The 21,061-nt window shown below is 51.0% G+C and overlaps 8 protein-coding genes across 8 annotated transcripts; 5 read left to right on the top strand and 3 right to left on the bottom strand.

Annotated features, from left to right (window-relative positions):
* Nucleotides 1–431: 431 nt before the first annotated feature.
* CABS01_15342 (short-chain dehydrogenase) lies at nucleotides 432–1,700 on the top strand (the record flags this gene model as incomplete). Its single annotated transcript, XM_060548677.1, has 4 exons — nucleotides 432–493; nucleotides 597–670; nucleotides 728–1,330; nucleotides 1,522–1,700. The coding sequence occupies 4 exons, from the start codon at nucleotides 432–434 to the stop codon at nucleotides 1,698–1,700; spliced, it is 918 nt and encodes a 305-aa protein (XP_060391944.1).
* Nucleotides 1,701–1,843: 143 nt separating this feature from the next.
* On the bottom strand, nucleotides 1,844–2,468 carry CABS01_15341 (uncharacterized protein; the record flags this gene model as incomplete). The annotated part of the gene is made up of 2 exons (XM_060548676.1): nucleotides 1,844–2,316; nucleotides 2,369–2,468. 2 exons carry the CDS (start codon nucleotides 2,466–2,468, stop codon nucleotides 1,844–1,846), a joined length of 573 nt encoding a protein of 190 aa, XP_060391943.1.
* A 400-nt stretch (nucleotides 2,469–2,868) lies between these two features.
* CABS01_15340 (uncharacterized protein) lies at nucleotides 2,869–7,428 on the top strand (the record flags this gene model as incomplete). Its single annotated transcript, XM_060548675.1, has 5 exons — nucleotides 2,869–3,223; nucleotides 3,380–5,750; nucleotides 6,220–6,522; nucleotides 6,584–6,932; nucleotides 7,063–7,428. 5 exons carry the CDS (start codon nucleotides 2,869–2,871, stop codon nucleotides 7,426–7,428), a joined length of 3,744 nt encoding a protein of 1,247 aa, XP_060391942.1.
* Nucleotides 7,429–7,636: 208 nt separating this feature from the next.
* Nucleotides 7,637–9,671, bottom strand: CABS01_15339 (HET domain-containing protein; the record flags this gene model as incomplete). The annotated part of the gene is made up of 2 exons (XM_060548674.1): nucleotides 7,637–9,472; nucleotides 9,633–9,671. The coding sequence occupies 2 exons, from the start codon at nucleotides 9,669–9,671 to the stop codon at nucleotides 7,637–7,639; spliced, it is 1,875 nt and encodes a 624-aa protein (XP_060391941.1).
* A 1,562-nt stretch (nucleotides 9,672–11,233) lies between these two features.
* On the top strand, nucleotides 11,234–11,937 carry CABS01_15338 (uncharacterized protein; the record flags this gene model as incomplete). Its single annotated transcript, XM_060548673.1, has 2 exons — nucleotides 11,234–11,357; nucleotides 11,714–11,937. 2 exons carry the CDS (start codon nucleotides 11,234–11,236, stop codon nucleotides 11,935–11,937), a joined length of 348 nt encoding a protein of 115 aa, XP_060391940.1.
* Nucleotides 11,938–14,014: 2,077 nt separating this feature from the next.
* On the bottom strand, nucleotides 14,015–14,500 carry CABS01_15337 (uncharacterized protein; the record flags this gene model as incomplete). The annotated part of the gene is made up of 1 exon (XM_060548672.1): nucleotides 14,015–14,500. The coding sequence occupies one exon, from the start codon at nucleotides 14,498–14,500 to the stop codon at nucleotides 14,015–14,017; it is 486 nt and encodes a 161-aa protein (XP_060391939.1).
* Nucleotides 14,501–18,017: 3,517 nt separating this feature from the next.
* CABS01_15336 (uncharacterized protein) lies at nucleotides 18,018–19,105 on the top strand (the record flags this gene model as incomplete). The annotated part of the gene is made up of 3 exons (XM_060548671.1): nucleotides 18,018–18,060; nucleotides 18,194–18,578; nucleotides 18,655–19,105. 3 exons carry the CDS (start codon nucleotides 18,018–18,020, stop codon nucleotides 19,103–19,105), a joined length of 879 nt encoding a protein of 292 aa, XP_060391938.1.
* Nucleotides 19,106–20,167: 1,062 nt separating this feature from the next.
* Nucleotides 20,168–20,976, top strand: CABS01_15335 (FKBP-type peptidyl-prolyl cis-trans isomerase; the record flags this gene model as incomplete). The annotated part of the gene is made up of 5 exons (XM_060548670.1): nucleotides 20,168–20,351; nucleotides 20,413–20,470; nucleotides 20,543–20,584; nucleotides 20,639–20,712; nucleotides 20,768–20,976. 5 exons carry the CDS (start codon nucleotides 20,168–20,170, stop codon nucleotides 20,974–20,976), a joined length of 567 nt encoding a protein of 188 aa, XP_060391937.1.
* Nucleotides 20,977–21,061: the final 85 nt, after the last annotated feature.

Genomic DNA, 21,061 nt, shown 5'->3' with positions numbered 1-21,061 from the left:
AACGACTTATTAATCATGACTTAACATATGCAGTTTCCCTACAGCAATCCATAGGTAATACCGTGATAGTAGCTTGATTAGCTACGTGCTTGAGTCTTAAGTATCTGGCAAATCCATGGAGTGCTACTTGCGAGCGATCACCGCAACTGGTCTTATCTACCTTCCCCTGCCCTCCTCGCAATTCTATGCCAAAGGGTTGAGAATGTTGACCTAGGCAAATTATCTCTGCGCTTGGTTGGCGAAGCTTATTTATCATCCCTGGTTAAGGAAGGATCACAGAAAACAACCTTTCCAAGCTTGAGCGCCTTCATGAAGAGACCTCATGGTCTGGGAGGTATCCGTTGTCAACATTGTTTTTACCTCACTGAGAGAGTCAAAAGAGCTGTTGTCCGGTGAGTATACAGTAATATCACACAGTACAATTAGTGTTCATGGGTGGCGCCACCAGTGGCGCTATGAAATGGGGAAGTCCGGCGTGCGATCCTAGCGTGGGGTGATAGTTAAAACATACCTCAACCTCATGGTCAATAACGCCCCGTTTCTGTGACGATACAAGCTTGAATTTGATTACTAGGGAACTCAATTGAAGCTTGAAGTTCCATTCTCCTGATGACCATTTCGCACATGGCGTCCGAACCTCAGCAACCTTCGGCCGGCCCGCCTCGCAAGGGTACCGACCCAGACTTCGTCCCATGTTCAACCAATTGCGGAGACTAATCAATCTTAGTTGACGTCTTCACCGGAGACGTCGTTCACCACAACACTTACCCTGAGATCAACCCAGTCACGGCTTCCAACTGCACTGGGAAAGCAGTCCTCATCACAGGAGCAAGTAAAGGACTCGGAAAGGCAGTGGCAATCGGCTACGCCGAGGCAGGCGCATCACTCATTGCCGTCGCCGCTCGCTCAAATGTCTCATCTACCATCGCTTCCATCATCGAGGCCGCAAAGGCTGCTGGGAGGGCTGAGCCAACGGTATTGGCCCTCGAGATGGATGTGAGCAGCACGCCGAGCGTAAAAGCGGCCGCAGAGCGACTTACGGCCGAGTGGGGACGCCTGGATATCCTAATTAACAACGCGGGCTACATGGCTCCCTTCAACTTGCTGCTTGATGCTGACGACGACCAGTACATGAAGGCATGGGATGTGAACTACTGGGGCACATATCGTGTCACGAAGGCGTTCTTGCCGCTGTTGCTCAAGGGCGGCGACAAGACGATTGTCAATATGTCTTCGGTGGCGGCTCACTTCATGGGTGCTGGAGGAGGAGCCTATCACATTTCCAAATTTGCGCTGATACGGTTCACCGAATTTGTCCAGGATGAGTATGGTGATCAGGTAACATCATTCACAAGCATGGATTTGAGATCATGAACTAAGCGTGTTTGAAAGGGCGTCTTAGCGTTTTCCATTCATCCTGGGGGGATTCCGACAGAGTTGTCTTCGAATTTGCCAGAAAGGTTGCAATGTGAGTAGGCCACACATTTAAGACGTGTTAACCTTGGGCTGACTGTGGGATAGTTCGAATGCGAGATACCCCAGAGCTTGCTGCCCATTCTATCCCGTACCTTACTAGTGTCAAGAGGGAATGGCTAGGAGGCAGGTGGATTAGCTGTATGTGGGATATGCCAACGCTCGTAACTATGGAGAAGAAGATAGTTGAAGGAAATCTCCTGAAGTTTGAGTGCAGTGGCTTGTAGAGAGACAAACTCTAGTTGGCCTCGAGATAAGACACATAAGCGATCTATCATATGACCCAAATGTCGGATAGAAATCAAGCTGGATGCGTGAAAAGCTCAAGGCAAAGTTGTTCCGTATTTGCTGATATGAAGTTCAGAAATGCCTAGAACCTCCTCCGAGACTGCTGTTGTTGGCGAACTTTTTCGATCCGCCTGTTACACCATTCCAACCATTCCCCGAGCCTTGGTATTACAAACCAAAAATTCGTAAGTGCGAACACGGCACTAGCATTTGCTGTGTCTGGAAAAGCGAGATAATACTGAATAATCCCCTCATCCCACATCCAGACAACCGCCGACACTGTTGCAAACAAAAGGACTACCAGGAAGACCTCGAGAAGGAAGTCCCCTGGAAGTATAATGGACATGAAATAAAGCCACCCCGCAAACAAGCATACTGCGGCGATGTAGCTCATGAGGGGTTCGAGTGCCCAAGACAATGTCCCAAAAGGCTTCAGGACAAAGTTGGTGAAAAGCACACTAGGCCATCGTACCCAACTTCGATGATCTTCTGTGAAGGGGATACTTTCAAGCTCGCCACTAAGATTCCGATTCTCGTTGAAAAATGTGCCCTCTTCTATGGCCTACCGCATCAGCATCGTGCTAATCCAGCGGACGGATAGACTCACCAGCCGAAGATAGATCACTATCCCATTGCGGACCCTGGAAATTAAATGTACCGAATGTTATTGGCGGCGAGGTGCCAAGTCTGCCTTTTGGTCTTCGCATAGAGGGCTGTTTGGGTGTCGGGGATAGCAGATAGGTAAAAGAGAAGGTAACAAGGAGGAGCCGTCGAGTGTTCCTCCACAGGTGGCCTTCAGAATTCTGTAAAGAGAGCTTTGGCAACTTTAAGCAAGCCGCGTCGCTCATTGTTGGTCATGCACCGAACGATTAAATTGGGCTAGAACCAGGGGCAAGCCAAAGTTTGAGAGCCTCAGAGTGGAATTTAAGGGAGATTTGACCGCTATTTGCGAACTGTCTCTCGGCGCATGGAAAAGGCGCCAGGCTGCAGCACGTAAGCCTTGGCTGTTTCCCTTGCCTGAGGTAGGTAACACGATATATCAGCCGCATTCCCGCCATAACTTCGTCCCTCGGCCCTTTCCCGATTACGCCTTTGTAGAGGATAACCATGGCTGAGCTTGGATACATAGCGTTGGCTGGCAATCTGCTCCAATTCGCTGAACTTGGTGTCAAATTAGTTCGCGGCGCCCTGGAGCGGTACAAGTCTGCCGATGGCTCGACTATTCATGATGAGATATTGATAGCCGATGCCCGGCGTCTGAGACATCTTGCAGGTGTTATTCTGAACAATGAGTCAGATGCAACAAAGACAACAGAAAGTCCGATACTGCGCTCCATTGCTCAGAGATGCACTGAGGATGCTGCTGTCTTGATTGAGATCCTCGACGCATTGAAGGTGGATACAACTCCAGGCCAGAACTTATACGTAAGGAAGTTACAGAGCTTTGAGCAAGCACTAAAGCGTATGTTGAAAGAGCATAAGATACGGGAGTTGGAGTTGAGACTTGGAGGTCTCCGCAGAGAATTGCAGCTATTTCTCACCCATGCTGCTGGGTAAGAGATCACAATAAAAGACAGGGTCGAGGATACTTAACGCTAACAAGACTCATGCAGAACAGCACAAAAAGATATTCAATCCCTTTTCAGAAGATTAGAAGATCAGAACAACAGCCTCGAGGCTAAGGCCACCGCCAAACTGGACGACATCGTTAGGCGAATTGACAAGACAACGCAAGTCTTACAAAAGACTATACCCAATGAATTCTCAGCCCAGATAGATCTTCTCAGGGCCGAGATCGATGATTTCAATGACGAGAAACAGTACGTGCGAACGAGACACCACATACTACGCAGTTTGAAATTCGATCAAATCAAGGCGAGGCAGGAAGCGATCAAGGAAAGACACAGAGCGACGTTTGACTGGGTTTTCAGCCACGATGATACCCTATTTCCCCAATGGTTGGAGTCAGGTAATGGGATTTTCTGGGTAAGAGGAAAGCCAGGAAGTGGCAAGTCGACTTTGATGAAGTTTCTCGTCACTCATCCGACGACGAGAGTGAAATTAGGAGTCTGGGGCAACGGCTGCACGACGATCATCGCATCTCACTACTTCTGGAGTGCCGGAAGCTCCATGCAAAAGTCACAACGCGGCTTGCTCCAGACACTCCTGTACGAAGTGTTGAGGGAGGTTCCGAATCTCATCGACCGCGTTTGTAGTCGTCGTCGATCGGCCTTTCAGCACGAACTGATGGAAACATGGGGGATGGAGGAGCTTCTCGCAGCATTTGCCCTACTCGCTAGTCAGACGGATCTCCCTGTGAGATTTTGTTTTTTTATCGATGGTCTCGACGAGTATACGGATCGAGCAAAGCGATACGACAACACCTTCGAAGGTCTTCTTCGAGTTCTTAAAGACTTCGCGTCCTCGCCTTCTATCAAGATTTGTGCTTCAAGCCGGCCATGGGATGCCTTCCTGGACGCATTTGGTGCCCAGCCATGGCAACTTCGGATGGAGGACCTGACTAGAGACGACATCCGCCACTATGTCACGGACATATTGTGCAACAACGATGACTTTACGGCACTTACGAAACAAGATGACCGTTGCTCTCGAGTAGCCGAAACAATTGTCGACAGAGCTCAGGGCGTATTTCTGTGGATTTACCTTGTCGTGGAGTCCCTGAAGAACGGCCTCACAAAAGGAGACACATTCACAGAATTGCAAAGTCGGGTGGACGAGCTTCCAGCTGACCTGGAGGAATATTTCCAGCATATGATCGAGTCAATAGAGCCGATATACTGGGAAAGCACCTCGCGCATTTTCAGAATCATGATTGAATCCGGTCAAGCGCTACCGCTTTTAGCCTTCGAATTCCTCGAACAGGAGGCAGAAAACGCGAGCTATGCGTTGCAAATGAAGGTCGCCTCCACTTTGCCGGAAAACGTGGAAAAGTTACATGACAGAATGAAGAAGCGGCTCAATGCGAGGGGCAAAGACCTCCTCTACGTTACCTTTCATCCGGCCAAGAGACCATTTCTTCAGTACCAAGTCGACTTTTTGCATCGAACTGTGAGAGACTTCTTCATTGATCGAGCCGTACTTGAGGAAACAAAGGCAAGAAGAAAGACTTCCCACTTCAACCCGGCACTTTCACTGTGCCGAATCATGCTGGCTTTTATCAAAACAGTGTCATATTCGGAAGAAGCGGTTAACTACAACGAGATCTTCCTCTTTTCTGACGGACTGATGTACCATGCTCACACGATTCAACAGGCATTTCTCAACAACAACGAGAAATCTGATATCAACCCTCAATGTTCATCGGATGACAAGGAGAATATGTTCAATCTGCTTGATGCATTGGATCAAACGAATACTTCGAATGCCAGAGACAAGAATGTCCACTGGACGAACTTCAGAGAAAGCCCAAAGGGCAGCTTCAGAGAGAAGCGACAGAAGAACTTTCTAGCCTCTGCTATACAAGCGAGGCTATCATTGTATGCGAAGCACAAAATCGACATAGATCTAGATCAGGTTCATGAGAAGACTGGCCGACCGTTGCTGGACTACGCTCTGCGGCCAACCACCGTGACCCCTTTTGAGCTACCTACTCAAGAAGGTCCAGTCGGAGCTATGGTTGAATTCCTGCTACAAAACGGGGCTGACCCGAACCAGAGAATCGATTTGTATGGCGGAAAGACGACTTGGCAACTTTTCCTTTCTGTCTGCTATGGCCACAGTCTCCAAGCCGAAAAGTTGAGCCTTGATGAGGATGAGGTGACAGACACGATTGTGGCGATGTTGCTGTCGGGGGCAGATCCCAAAGTTAGAATTGATCTCAATGGCGGCGGGAGAGCAGATGTCCTAGGGGTTGCTTTGAGACTGGCCCTTTCTAGAGCAAAAATTGAGAGAATCAAGAGCGCGATGAAAGACAGCAAGCCCTGTCAGCAGCCGGGTTTCTTGGAGAGCTTCAGGTCATGGTGGAGGAGGTACTGAAAGATTTTTCGAGGGCCGAAAGAGTCCAGTAGACAAACGAACCATGTGAAGGGTAAACCACTGATACAATTAGATCTTGACAACGACTTTACTACTCCTAATCTCCTCAAACTGTTTTCTTCTCCTAATTAGACTATAGCGTTTTCGTTCACCCTCGCTTCTCTTGGATCTTAATAATCGCATCGTCCTTCTTAACCCATTGATCATTTTGGGACTCGTGACCAAGAGTAGGGCAGCTACATCCCTTGAACTAGCAAAACATATGACCGTTGCCCACCCTTCTCAGCATATACCGCAAGTAAAGGATGTAATATCCGGGCAGAAGTTAGAACTGATGAACAAGAGCTACTAGCTGTCGCCAATATGCGCATTATCGTTGAAAACCTGAGGAAGCAACCCATGCTGATGCACGCTCGGAGCATTCGGTCTTATGCTGGGGCTGTTACCGCCGCTGCTCACCAGCCTCCGAACCCAGTCAGGTAAAGCAGACCACCTACACAGCAGGAAGGCATGCAGCCCCTTCACCGAGGTTCCTCCCAACACTGCTCCTGCCATCGACAACCACGGTCCTTCCACACTCATCCGATCCACCCCCAATTCTCCCCAAATCCCAAGCCCCCATCTCACTCCCGCGGTGCCCTCCACCAGATCGGTAGCCATCCCAATGGCGAGCATCATTATCCGACAGGATCCGGGATCCATTTACCGACCCGGCCGAACCAACATTGGCTACAGCATCGTCAGCGACGATGGCGTGATTGGAGAGTTCGTGATACAGTCTCATAGGTCAAGTCTCTTATGCGGAGCTAGCTAACACTCGAGACAGACCCGCCCCTCAGGACGACGATTCTTGGATCGAGTTCCTGACCGACAAGGCGATCGAGGACCTCGCCCTTCCTGACCAGGACCTCGACATGACTCCGGATGGCCTCTCTGAGAGCGATACGCAGTCGCACGACGCCCAGCCCGACATGTCAGAGAAAGTCATTGACTCAATCGAGGCGGCGAACAGAGAGGACGGGACCGAGGAGGAGAACCAGGAGGACAAGGCCAGTCATTCCATTGCCACCCGGGCTCGAAATGTAACACCTCCCTTCCTAGCTTCTCGTTCTCGCAATATTGACTTTCAGGTACAGGGACATCTCAGCCCCATGTTAGTTGATGGCATCCCCCAGGTAAGAACTTCACTGCCTACCCCCCCCCTCCCCTCTTGTTGAAGGAAACACCCCTAACAATATGTCGCTATCCAAGAACCCCGACGAGATCTACTCATCCGCGGCGCCGCTTGACCAGCGCGTGAAGTAGGACTCCACGTTGGACGGCTTCCGAGGCTTCTATGACAACATGGGCAACCCCTTCTTCCAACATGACTATGACTATGAGCCCGCTTTACCCCCTCACCTCCGTCGCCCCATCTTCGTCGACTGGGCCGAGCCCTTCAAGAACCCCGTCTACGCTCTTCGTTACCTTGCAGAGATTGCCGGAGACTACTACACCGTGGCTCTCATGAACCAGAGAATCAGCATGCAGCAACGCCCGCAGACACCAGGTGCTCAGAGCGTCTTGCAGTCGCACCTGCTCTCGCCTGCTGCTTCGCATATCGCTACGCCCGCTCGCACGCCGGCCACTAAGCGCCTTCGCTTCTCCGACGATGTCGTTCGCTCTGGTTAAGAGAATCTGATGAACGAGCATGCGCTTATTCTCAATAAAGCTCAGAGCATTGGCAATTCTGCACGAAGAGAGGATCGGCAAAGGATAGGAGTATGAAAGCATACGACATAATTTTACAGTATGATGGCTCAATGGTTTCAGGCTGTGGCCAAGTTGGGTTGACACACAACTCTGGAATAAACACTCCTCTTGTACTCTTACTGCTATTTTATAGAGAGACTTCCCAGTGATCAACTCGAAGAAGCAGAATAGACCCGGACTCGCTGGGTTTGACTGCTGCCCCGAGTATGTAGCGCTGTCCCGAGAGAATCTGAAAAGACCGATCAGACCACGAAGTGCCATTGAACGTATTCTTGATCCTGCGCCAGGATTCGGCATGAACGACTGCGTTGTGCTCGACAAAGTCGAGCATCTGTGGCTGATCCGTCCCCAGACTACATGCCATGGTCCCCCCATCCGCCTCCAGACGCACCCCGACCACGATGTCGCGCACGAACGTTCTCGTAACGGAGTCTAGGGTCTCAGTGATACGGAGCACGATATATGTGATGCTTTGTTGCTCAACGTAGTAGATCCATTGATGCGGGCTATTACTGCCGGTGCTGAAAGCCTGGCCTGCGGGGTCGGACTTGTGGACTTGGAGCGCAAGGGCGTGTTTCCCCTCCATGGATATCCTGAAAGTCTTGGATGACGCTTGTCCGATAGCACCTTCGCGGCCAACTTCCGGCCCGACCAGACCATAAGAATTTTTCATTGATAGATACAACGGCTCAGGAAACGCATTATCAATCCTAGCCGTGATCGGCATAGCGCGGATACGGCTTGTGTTAGATCTAACGTAAAGTCCATTCTCCGGGTCGACGCACTTGACTTCGACACACAAGTAGTACTCTTTGGTGTATCCATCGCGTGGAACTGTGAGGAGGTATCGAGTCCACAAATAACGTGCTCCGATGGTGTTAGGTGAGACATAGACTTCTGGCAGCTGAACATGCAGGCCTCGGCTTGTGACTGTAGGAGGTACCGTCTTCGAGTTATCTCTGAGGCCTCCGAAGGTCGAATACCCGGCTTCAGACTTGAGCGAGGCTTTGGGGAGGTATTTAAGACGCTTAGCATTATCCCAAGTCAACTCAGTGTCATGCACAGGTAAATCTCCGGGGAAATAGAGGCGAACTCTTTCGAAAGCGGCAGGACTTTGTGCAAGGACGCCGGATTGCTCTCCTAAATGGTATGTCTGAGCCCAGAGGAGAACGCTCATGTCTTCCGAATTGCGTATGATCTCTTGCTGCAGGCGGACGAAAGCTCGATCCCCTTCACCGTAAAGAAGTGGCATGTGGATGTCGAATATGCCCAAGAGGCAGTACGCGATGTCCTCCTGTCGCGTTGTTTTCCTTGTCGAAGCCCAAGACATACGTTCGGCTACGGGCAACGATGGTATTGGGGTGTCATGCGAAAGGACGTCACGTCGGATTCCCGTCCGGTTGTGTAAGAGGTACTCGAGAGAGGACTTGGTCCCAACTTCGTTCCAGTCGCAGTCATAGAATTCGATGAGCCTGGGCGCAAGTAGCTCTTGGAGAGTCCAGCCTCTGGTAAACCACTTGGTAGACTTGAAAGCCAAGTAGTCCAGCCGGCCAGGCTTCTGAGCCAGCAGGTCGCTAAGGTAGACGTAGCAGACGGTCGCGTTTTGATACCAGCGGAACATGGAATTGATGGCTTCGGAGAGGTCGGCACTCGAGGTTTTATCGATGCAGCACGTATCGATCCAAACCCAGATGATGCCGTCCCGAAGGGCCTGGGCACAACAGGCGCGGACCTTGGCGAACCCCTTCTTGAGGGCATAAGAAGAATTGGTGACATCTTGCAGTGTAACCTCGTCTTCTTCCCAGGTGTGCGAGAGGATTGCGTAGATTGGGATGCTGTAGCCGAAGAACTCGTGCAGCTGAAGACTGGTGGCGTTTAGGAGCATCATCGTCGAAAAGCCCAAGGCTAGCAATCGCAGGCGTAAAGAAACGAAGAACAATAGGAAACACACCGGGTTTGCAAGCTCTCAGGTCATCTACCGGATGGCGATAGTCGGAGATTCTGAGAATCCATACGCACACTTGAGCAGTGAGACAGCTGCAGCATGCCGGACACGGCGCCACACGCAACGTCGGCGAACCAATACGGTATTCAATGGCGCCGTGGTGCTGAACAGCACTCACTTTTGTGAGCATGCCTTCGGTCTTTGGCCTGATTACCATGTCAGCACCGAAGCATCCGGACATCTTACTCTTACTCAGACAGAGACAACAACACTATGTGACCATTGCAGACGACGACCTGACGGGTATGGTATCAGGCTGGCACTGCGTGTTCTTCTGGTGTTGTTGAACATCTCCAAAGCCAATGTGTCGTCACGTTGGAGTCCAGTAATAGCGACTCCAAAAGGTTCAAGATTGCGAAACAGCCACATTGGGGGCTATGGTGGTTAGAGTGGCTGAGTGCCGGAATTGGGGTGTCTCAAGCAGGCTCGCTGGGATTATGGCGCAGCCTTCAACATGGATAGTTGTCGATAGTCGGGGGGAGCCGGCTCCGATCACGAGGTATCCGTACCCGTATTATTGAGTGTATACTCCGTACAGAGCCGACGAGCGAGGTAGGTAAGATGAGAAGGGGCGAGCTGGGCCTTATGATCTCATCACCGAAGCTGCTGTTCCGTCCAGGGGCGTGGAGGCGAGGCCTAGTCGAGATGTGCTCTGACTGGGGTGAGAATGGATTCCCGTGCGCTAGACGTCATCGGCCCTCAAAGTCAGCAGGGGTTGGCGGGCCGAGTGCAGTGGCAGCTGTCTCATCTCGGATGGTCGTGAGAAATACACTTGATGGTGAATGTCATTGTTTTGAAAGCCACAGAAGCAAACAATGATGAGCTGTCTTGGTGTTTCCTGGGCGACGGAGCTTACAGCTTGAAGCTGTAGCCAGAATGCAACATCAGATGCAAAAAGATTACAGAGGGTTTACATGTAATGCGCCCGATGGATGTGAAGGAGAGAGCTTCAGAGGAGCAGCCAGTAACATTTCACGCCTGAGAGCATTTGAGCCAATCCTCAGGCACAAGTGGAGTTTAGCTAGGATACGTATCGCCTTACATAAGGCAGCATGTGATGCAATGGCCCGGGAAATGCGGGTCTGCAGCTTCAGGAAAGAGCCAGGAGGGGCGAGCTACAGGGCGGGGTACCCCTCTTTCGCACCTGCCTCCCCCCAGCTCAGCTTCGTCACACCTCACCTCACCAGCAGACGGCAAGAGCAACAGGCCACAAGGGCGGGTGTCTCCTGCTCTCTTGAGTCTCGGCCTTGGGTGCTGTGTGCCCGTCCCATGTGCCTCTCTCCTGTCATTGCCATACCAACTGTGCCAACCCAACCCCAACCACAACCAATACGCTCATCCATCCGACCACCTTATTCCAGACGCGAACGTGCCTTGCTGTTCCAGTTCAACCCCTCTTCCGCAGAAGATTGAAGAGACTACAAAACACACCACCACCCGCGCCCATCCACACTCCGCTCTCCCGCGTCCAGACTCCCGTCCTCTACCCAAGTTCCCCATCGCGAAAACCACCGTTTGACTACTACGCTTACCACTTATCATCCCAATTCCAAGGCGGAACAATCGCAAATCCTGTCTTGTTCCTTACCCTGCGCAACGAAAACGAGGCGAGACGAGTCCGTACACCCCAGCTTCACCGGAACCCGCCGATAGCTCGCCCCGTTCGAGTATCAGATACTAGATCCGCCGCCAACCATCAACACCACCAACAAATCAACCATGTCTGACGAGAACACCAAGTCCGTCGTCGACGAGACGCCCATCACCCACCCCGCCGGCGAGCGCAAGAACTCGCTTGAGGCCCACCTCCAACACCGTCCCGATCGCGCCGAGTTGGTCGAGAGTATGTGAATCCCTTCCCACAGTCTCCATCTCGTGATTCAATCCCTGCCTCAATGTGCATTTGAATCTGCAACCACAACCAACGCCGCCTTCCATTCGAATCTGCCCTGGATACACTGTTGTCGCGATTTCCTGTTTTCTTTCCCCTATTCGATGCGTGCCCCCTCCACATCTTCCCGTCCGTCGCGCCCCACCGTCCGCCTCACCCGCCGATCATCAAAACCGGGATCACCTCGAATTGTCCGGAATAAAAACCCCACTCTCAATGCGCCTGCTGCGCATAGCCGGGGACCTTACGCCGCCTCGTCCCGGATTTGCATTGATACGATGGTAACATGCTAACTGACCTTCCAACAGAGAATATCTTGCCCGCCTCCAACGCCGCGCCTAGCTTGATCGCCCACCAGAAGGAGCTTGAGAAGCACATGCGTGCAGACTCTCTCAACGACAAGATCTCCCACCGCCCTGCCCCCGAAGACCTCATCAAGGAGGGCGTGCTGAAGGAGGACCCCCGCAGCGCCGACGACAAGTATGCCGAGGCCATCGAGGACGAGTACGCCAAGCGTGAGGGTGGCGCGTGAGTTCGTCGCCATGCGCTCCTCGACGGTATTTGATCACTTGTCTCGTCATTCATTCGCGCTGCTACGACTTTGAGGCGAACATGGTGGAGGATGATGCACATTGAGGACGTGCGGAACGACAATGTAGGATTATTGGTATTCGGTACCGCGGTTATATGTTATGGAGGATCTGCACTCTTCCATGAATGAGTCTACGAATAGCAGAAAAGAGCCAAAAACAAGTTTAGTTGTTTCCTTGTCAGGGCACTCTGGTGGATAACGAGCCAGACTGGAACTTTAGCTTCCGAAAATAAACAAGAAAAGAAAGAACAGAAACATGGATTGGATTGCCCATCAGAAACGGAGATATCTATGACATGCATGCATCATCAACTTGTTTCTCACAGCCTTGTCGTAAATGAAGCCTGCTCTTATCGGCGGACACGAGATGGCAGATCCAAGGGTCTTTTTGGGGTATTACGGAGTACCTCTGTTTCTATTATTGGAGCATTGGCATGCCTTACAGCCGCACTGGAGTCCGCCTCTATCATTCTCCCCCGACACCCCATTAACATGTGAACTATTGGCCAGCCTCAAGGCGACAAGTTGGAAGGCAACAAAAGAACGAAGAAGGTATACCGGTATATTTGCAACTTTGGATTAGTATTTTAACTCTTTGAAGTATCTGGGTACGGTGCCCTGTACTGCTGGTGAAAGTGGCCCATATCACAGCCCATCCCACGCTCATGGTGCATGAATGACATCTTAGGCTGCGCTTTAATCAAAGACACATGCAAGTCATTACCACGAGAGAGACACAGGGAAGAAATACAGATGGGGCTCAGCCTTCAGGAGAGAGAGAGAAACAACGCAAGTCATCAAGGCAGTCTCAACTTCACTGCCTCCACAGCCTGCCCGGCCTGGTCTGAAGTCGCGGTCTGGACTGGACCAAGCTGCGCTTACCATGGTACCGCACGCGACACCATCTCCCCCATCCCCTTTCTCCAACTTTTTCTTTTGCATGTATTTCTCCATGGCATGGTGGCCTATCGTCGCATTTCTGCACTCGGACTGCTGTCCTGCCGTCGCTCCCGCCCCTTGCAGTTGCAGCAGCGCTGGGCCGCTGGGCCTGGGGAACCACAATCAATCAGGGGATCTTGACATGCCTTGCTTACCCTATGGAGTACGGGGGACCGGATACTCAGTAGTGTACACTGAGGTGGGCTCCCCTTCCCCTGGAAGAAGTTCAGTCTAGGGGAGTGAGTGCAGCGACACTTTTTGCTTGCCTTGCCTTGAATACTCCCGAGTCTGGACCCCTTTCTTCCAAGTAAACGTTTGCTTTTCCTCAGGGGGATCAATCAGTCTTGGTGCGAATACATGGGGCAGATGCTGGGCCGGCCGTGTGTTTGGAAACTTTTGTACCTATTTTCCCGCACTTTTCCCACAACCCTCGAGCCCTCGTCGTTGTTGACTTTTTGGGTTCAGAGACAATGAGGCGGGCGGACTGGTGGGTTACAGAGACAAAAATTCAAATTCCCCATTTGGAAGGACTGCGCAGGCACACCGAGCTGATGGTTGGGTTGGGAGAAGGAAAAAGGAGACATGCATGTCACTCATTGGTGGTAGGCTGGTAGGCTTGAGGAAAATGTGCAAAGAAATTGTAACAGTTTGTTGAAGAATTTGACAGGATACCATCGATCTACGGGCGAGCACAAAAGTGTCGCAGATCCAGTGGTTATCCCGTAAAACACAGAAAATCCCATCCGTCTAATCTAGACATGACAGTGGCTCCCGTCCCATCCGTCGGTGCAACATACAAAACATACAGGTATCAACCTCCTATCCATCCTTGGGAGGTGTTCCCACAATACCAAATTCCCATGCGTCCCCATTATCATCCATGCATCCCGTAAAATTCCCAATGCTGTTCCGCGGGCCAATCACGGTGTTACAATATACTGTACAGGAGTGCAAAAGCCGCCCAGTCGCTTATGCCCGGAAATCCCCCCCAATAACGCCAGTCTTTATGCATTTACAAAGTGAAGTGGTTTATATGTTGTCGTTGAAGAGTGAAAGAGTCGCATCGGCATCGCTTGCTCTAGTGGCGCGAGTATCCGCCGCCGTAGTGTGGTGATGGAGCGTGGGCGTCGTAGCCAGCTTGCTTGCGGTTGATGATCGTGACGCCGCTGTTCTCCTTGATGGCAGCGCGGTGCTGGTCTGCGCCGTAGACACGGAGGTAGGCCTCATCGCTGGGAGAGATGGAGCGAGGGGTGGAGGAGCCTCTTGATGAGGCGTAGGAGCCTGTTGATGCCGAGTAGGCGCTGCTGATAGAGGCCGGGGCCTGGTGGACGACCGGCTTGGAGGAGCTGTATCTGGAGGCCATGTTGTGTTTGGTGTTACTCGAGTATGGGGTTCGAGTTGCGTGTTGGGGGTTGTGTGGTAGATGGAGGTTGGTCTCCAAAGGTGATGTGTTTGTTGAAGAGAGTTGAGCTGGTAAGGTGTTTATGAAGTTTGGTTGACGAGTGTTTGACTTGGGAGTTTGGTAAAGAAGATGTTCGAGTCTGGGAAGAGAGGCAGAGGGCATGGCAGGATATATAGATGGGAGGTGTTTGCAGACACCACACCCAGACCTGGGATGCCTCCATCATCTTTGTACGTACACTTGTAAGTACGGATACTCGAACGCGTGTGCCATCAGCACTTGCCGTAGGCAGGGCATGCTTGGTCCCGGGGTGTACGGTACGGCAGAGAGAAAGAAGAGACAGAAAGAAAAGGCCCGCAAAAGGTTTGGCCTGCCTGGCCATGCGAGAGGTACCTGGACGTGGACCGGGACCTGGACCGGGCAAAGTAGAAGAAATGCCTTGTGGAAAGTCTCGCTGATGGGTGGTGTGTGGTGTAGGCGAAGCAAAGAGTAAGTGACTCAACCTCAGCCCAACCTTGGACCTTGGAAAGCATTGCTTGGAAAGTAGACTCTAGCACGGGGGTACGGACGGAGTAGAGGTGCCAGCCCAGGCATAAGGTGTGAGGCAGTATGGGGATAGCCCTGGATGCTTTGGGGCTGACCAGAGTGTAAGAAGGGCCGGGTGTGTGCGTTTAGACTTGAGAATCTGTGGTGTCCTGGCCTCTAAGTACCTTATTATCGAAGAAAGTTAATTCTTTCTAAGTTATAAGTATAAGAATATAGTTTTAATAAAATAGTATAATACCTACCTAGTACTTAAATTAAAATACTTTTTTAAACTTATTATAAAAAAATAATAATTATATTATTAATTACTTACTATCGAAGTTCGTAACGCTATAACTTTAATTATAATAGTTTTATTTATAATAAATAAAAAGTTTAATTATAAATCCCTTAAAAACCTCTTTTTAAGGGCTATAAGAGCCTCTAAGTTAAGTTAAAATACTTATTAAAATATTAATAATTAAACTAATTTTATAATAACGGCTTTAATAAAAAAACTAAAAGATAAATTAAGAAATAATATTAAAATCCTCGCTAATATTAAGTACGATTTACAAAAAATAATAACGTAATTATAGAGTATTAATAATATATTTTATATTAAAAAAACTATTATTAGTATTAATAAAATAAATAGGGCCGTATTAATATAGTACTTTAACTTCCTTTTATAACTCGAGGATTATAGCTTTAAATAATATTAAAAATTTATTAAAAAGCTCTTTTAAATACTTTAATATATTTATTATTATTTTTATAATAATAAGACTCTTAGTACTTATATATAAGTATAAGTTATTTATTTTTAAATAGTAATATTAACTTATTAATAAACTATTAAAACTACGATTTTAATAATTTTTTAATAAGAGAGAGGGTAGAATAGAGGAAAGGATAAGTAAGAAAAGGGTTAAAGTTAAATAGTACGGAATTCGAGGGCAGGGTAGCGTCTATATATACTGCGGCAATCCTCTAGTAATGCAAAACGATGGAGTTAAACAGTGGTGTCCTGGCCTCCTGGTGTGTGCGTGTGTGTGGCCAGTTCTTCTTGTGTCGCAAGGCGACTGGGAATCCATTGGGCAGCTTTGTCATTTCAGGGCCCTTCAAAATGCAGGGACGTTAGGCACGGGAAACGCTAGAGTGGTTTAGTCCGAAGTAATAAAGTCCATGGATTACCAAGGAAAGCAGGGAAGAGGGCTGTTGTGATGTTGCAGATGCTGTGGAAACCAGAAAAGGGTGCGGTTGGCGGGCCCCTTGAGCATCTTTCCGGATTAGACGACAGGATGCAGCGCGTGTGCGTCTATGAAGTCCTACCAGACAGACTACCACACTACCGGCCAAATAACGCCAAAGTCCTTTGGGGCCATGCTTGATAGTAGCAGGACTTACAGCATCAGGAGAAGCAGTATCCGTACCTCTCAGGAAACCCTCCCTTGATGCCTCGGTGGCGAAACGTCATGGTTGATTGGACGAGGGATGGTCGGACGACGCAGGTAGGGCGGATTCAGGGCGATGATTGACAGGACTGCCGCTGTGTCTCGCCCTGCTTGGATGTTGTACTATGTCCCGCTTTCACCTGTGTCCACCCTTTAGCCGCCGTACGTATCATTGACACAGTTTGTCATCATTCATTCGCAGCTTCGAGACGTCCAGACTCAACAACTGATCAGTGATGCCATATTCCGCGCCAGCCTGATGTAGATGACCAAGCGGCGACGCGTAAGTGCCGTCTTTTGCGGTCTTGTGGCTGCTCAGCTTTGGGGGCCAGAACCTGTGATTTCGCGGCAGAAGTAGAAAAAAAAAGCCAGAGCAGCTACGGCCTTGCAGGAACTTGGCTGTCGTCGCTCATCTTCAAGGACTCGTGAGACTGCCAGCCTTGGTTGGCCCCCGTAAGCGCTTCGCCGCCATGCAGGACACTCTGTGAGTGTGTGCCAGATTGGGAGGCCACCCTTCAGCCGTGTCGCCAAATCTGGAATGGCACAGAGGAATTAAAGATTTTTCTGTGCTCTTGTTGCTCGAGTCTCAAGAAAAGAAGGTATCAGTACCAGCATAGCCCCTGGCTCACGGAGGACTGTCGCTGCCCAACTCATGGCCCGATGATCCTCGGGTTGCCATTGTAATTTGCTTCCTTTTTCTTCTTGTCACTCTGGTTTACACTCAGTCGGGACCATCCGCCGGAGACAAGAAATGTCTGTGTTTCTGGAAGCCGGTCGAGTTGGGCCTCCAAGGGGCCAGAGAGTTCGGATCGAGCCTGATGTCTTTGGAGGCGGACAAGGGGCATCCCCTGCTAAGTAGACTGCGACCCAACAGGCCTCCATCGCATCCATTCGATCGGGTCAATCGTGGCCTCCAGAAGACGCCAGTTATGCAAGTAGTAGCGATCTGGCTACAGTAGCTAAATTGCCTGCAGAACAAGTGCCAGAAGAAGATCGCGGGAGTCTGCAGCGATGCAGCGGCGGTGATCATTCTGCCGAGTGGAGGTGTTCATGCCTCCAATGTGCAGGGCAATAGGGCGAGCTGCATGATTTGATCGCCCACTGGAGGCCGGGCGACAAGTGAGTCCGATGTTTCTATGCTGTGTCGTGCCACACTGGCAGAGAGGGTGCGACGGAGCAGCAACATAGCTGCTGCTGCTACCCAGCGTCGACAGCCTTCAAATGTGCAAAAAGAGACATCATGCAAAGCTACTGCCAACCGCCTGCCTGCGCAGTTCCCGCTTAGCGCATCTTTCGTCGTCTCTCATATCGTATCGATGCATCCGTCGGATAGGCAAGGTACCCCTTTGCGCGGAATGACCGTGATTCTGATCCGGTGTGTACCGGTATTCCCCCTTTGCAGTAGCGGATGCTGAATCGCCAGTTGAAAGCTGCCAGTCTGACAGGTACGCAGCACGAAGCGGATGACATCTTGATGTGGGCGGAGCATGGCTGCCGTAGTCGTCAATTGCTTGGTGACTAAAGTCTGACGGACTGACGTGGTGGAAGAGAAACGGAAAAAGCACCTCACCTGGGCCAGGCACCCGCCAGCAGAGATGGAATGTTCCGAGCTTCAGCCACAGTTAGGCCAGCTCATACGCCACACTAGAGACGCTACGTACCAGCTACACCTCTCAACATTTCAACATCAGCACTCGATGATGCTGGGTAGTCAAGCAAATGGGGATAGACCTGGCATAGGTACTTATTCTGGGGCCTTTCGAATCGAAAGTCACGTTCCTCACAGCTTTCAGAAACCTCTTCATTTAAGCCTGACATCGTCATTATGATTAAACGTGTATCAGCCTAACTGCCATTCGACGAGCTAAAAAAGCCGATGTGGGAGTCCTATCATCCGATATTGAGCTCGTAGAGCAATCTTCTGGTATCCTCTCAGTGGTGCCTTCAAGAGATGCGCTAGAAGCGGCGCGGCGAGTGGTGGACGCCTTACATGAACTCGCCACCCGTGGTTCGCGGCCGAGTAGCCCCTTCTACTTCACAGACCCCAACGCTGTTGCAGCGTCAACAGTTCGAAGGATAGCCGAACTCTTCACCTCGGTCCATCATAGTGCTCGCTTCATCGACGGCTTGATCTTAGGAGAGCCCCCCGTTTTCGTCTCGGCAAGCGACGTAGAGCCGCAGACCGTCTCACCTACGACGGCTACGAGTGGTGTTGAACAACGCTGGTCCATGGGTACAGGCCCGAGTCCCCATTTCCGGTCCTCATCAGATCACGGATTTGCCCTATCACGGGGAGAGGTTGTATGCAGAGCTGAACATGCGTTATTTGGGCAGCGAAGTGGGAGCCGCCAGCGGACTGAAGATGTGTTACACAACCATGTTCAAGGGGTACATCGCAGTCGCCGCACGAGGGTTGACCACCGCGGAACGACTCGGCCTGCTCTACGTTCTCAAAGACGAGCTGCAGCTACGTCTCCCAGATCACTTACGTCTAGCCGAGAGCGGAGTCACCGTCACGTCACCGAAACCATACCGCTGGGTATTCGAGATGCAGCAAATAGCCCGAACTCATGCCGAAGAGGGTGGGTTTGCCATGGGTCTATTTCAAGGAGCTGCAGGAGTGTTTCGTGACATCGCGGAAGATAGCGTCCTCGGGAAAGAAAAGATTGGAAATAGAGTTCGAGGTACAATGATGGAAGACTTTGCTGCCATACTCGCAAGGGACTTGGAACACAAGACGACTTATTGCCAAGTCTCCCCGGGTAATGACGAGGACGATTCCTAGGTAGACTCATAGTTTAAAGCATGAAGTCAACAAAATGGAAGTCTGCAGCCATCAGGCGATTCGACCGCTTGCTGCTGCTTTACCTTTCTACCTCGATACTCACATATCTAACCTCGTCGGCAGGTCCACGATGGTCATCGGCAAGTCAAGCTACCTTACTGGGAAGAGACTTCGTGGTTGTCTACGCGGGGGAACTTTGAATAGTCATTCTTGGGTCGCTGATGTAAACGATGGCGGCTATACTTTGTCCCCCCGAGTTGTCTCCATACATCAACATCTCGTATTCGAGGGTTGGGTCCTTGAAGCGGATTCTGCCTTGGCCATGGAGACAAGTACGTCCAGCGCTACCGCCCAACTACTGCTAACCACGAGGGCGAGACCCATGGGAAAAAGAAAGGACGACACCGAAATAGAAGAACCGAGGCCCGGACAAACGAGGCGGCGCGCATGGCCATGGATCCCCGGAAGACTCAGGTGACGCGGATTTCGTGTCTTGAAGTAGATTTTGCAAGGCTGTCGACGCCCTCTCACGTGCTGCGTGAGATATCCACCATAGCCACCATCATCACCAGGCAATGAAAGGATGCGATGGTCTGCTTGGTTGCTGGGTGAAGAGCAGCGCCTTCCGGTGGCTTGACGTCACACAAGGATGTCAGCTGGCGCTCTGAGAGAGTTGAGGGAGTGGAGGAGAGCTTCGTTAGGGGGGATCTCTGCGATAAGCAAGCTTGAGCTATCGATAAGACAGAGTTGGAGGATAAGTTAAGGTACGTATAGTCCGCCCCGGAATATCTTGGAAGGGGTCTACACACGGGCAGCAAGGACCTGGAGCTCCGGCCGTCAAAAATTGGCCAATCGGAGGATAGTGAAGTTAAGGCGGCGTGTCTTTAACCCACCTTTGGCCAGTGTGTGGCAGTTCAGTGGCCCCTCCCTGCAGCTGTCTTCCTTGTTGCCCGCCAGCTGTATTGTTTCCCCTCCAGTCCGTCCAATTGACCGCCCACCTTCACGACTTTACCATCACCCTCATCAACCAATTTCCGCCTCGCCTTTCTCAAAACAGACGCAATGCAGGGTCTCCTCCTCTCTCTTGGCCTTCTGGCCTCCAGTGCCGTCAGCTTCGTTGCTGCCGCTGACCTGAAGATCGACGTCACCCAGGAGGTCGAGTGCGACCGCAAGACCAAGAATGGCGACAAGCTCACCATGCACTACCGCGGTACTCTGCAGGCCGATGGCAAGCAATTCGATGCTAGTAGGTTACCATGATTCTACTGAAAGGTCTCTGAAGCAAAGCTGACGTCTCATTTCTCAAGGCTACGACCGCGGAACCCCCTTCAGCTTTAAGATTGGCAGCGGCCAGGTCATCAAGGGGTCAGTTCCCCAATGAATGATTGACTCGACGAGAAGCACTGGAATTGGTCGCGGAAGCTAACAATGGTACAGATGGGAGCAAGGACTTCTTGACATGTGCATTGGCGAGAAGAGGTAAGCATAGGGACCCTCAATGACCAGAGACCAATCGTTACTGACGCCTCGCAGAACCCTGACCATTCCCCCTGAGCTTGGATACGGACCCCGCGGCATGGGCCCCATTCCCGGCGGCTCGACCCTTGGTATGAACTATTCCGTCTGTTATTTGAAAGCTCTGCTAACTAGTGTCGTAATCAGTCTTCGAGACTGAGCTCGTCGGCATTGACGGTGTTCCCAAGCCCGAGAAGATCATTGTCAAGGCTTCCTCGGCTGCCAGCGAGGCTGTCGAGTCTGCCACTGAGGGCATTGCCGAGAAGGTCGCCAGCAAGGTTGCTGAGGCGGCTGATGTTGTCAAGACCATTGTCGCCGACTCTGACGCCGACGGCCAGGAGCACAACGAGCTCTAAATTAGCTCTCCCCGAAACGATTCTATACGAATAGACTTGCATCCGGTAGAGAAAAGGCAATCAAGATCCAATCGGTGTCTATACG

The sequence above is a fragment of the Colletotrichum abscissum genome (genome assembly GCF_030869225.1).
Source record: "Colletotrichum abscissum strain IMI 504890 chromosome Unknown Scaffold_65.1, whole genome shotgun sequence".
Lineage (NCBI taxonomy): Eukaryota > Fungi > Ascomycota > Sordariomycetes > Glomerellales > Glomerellaceae > Colletotrichum > Colletotrichum abscissum.
The sequence above is the reverse complement of the archived record's forward strand: the minus strand, read 5'-3'. Positions and strand labels throughout refer to the sequence as shown.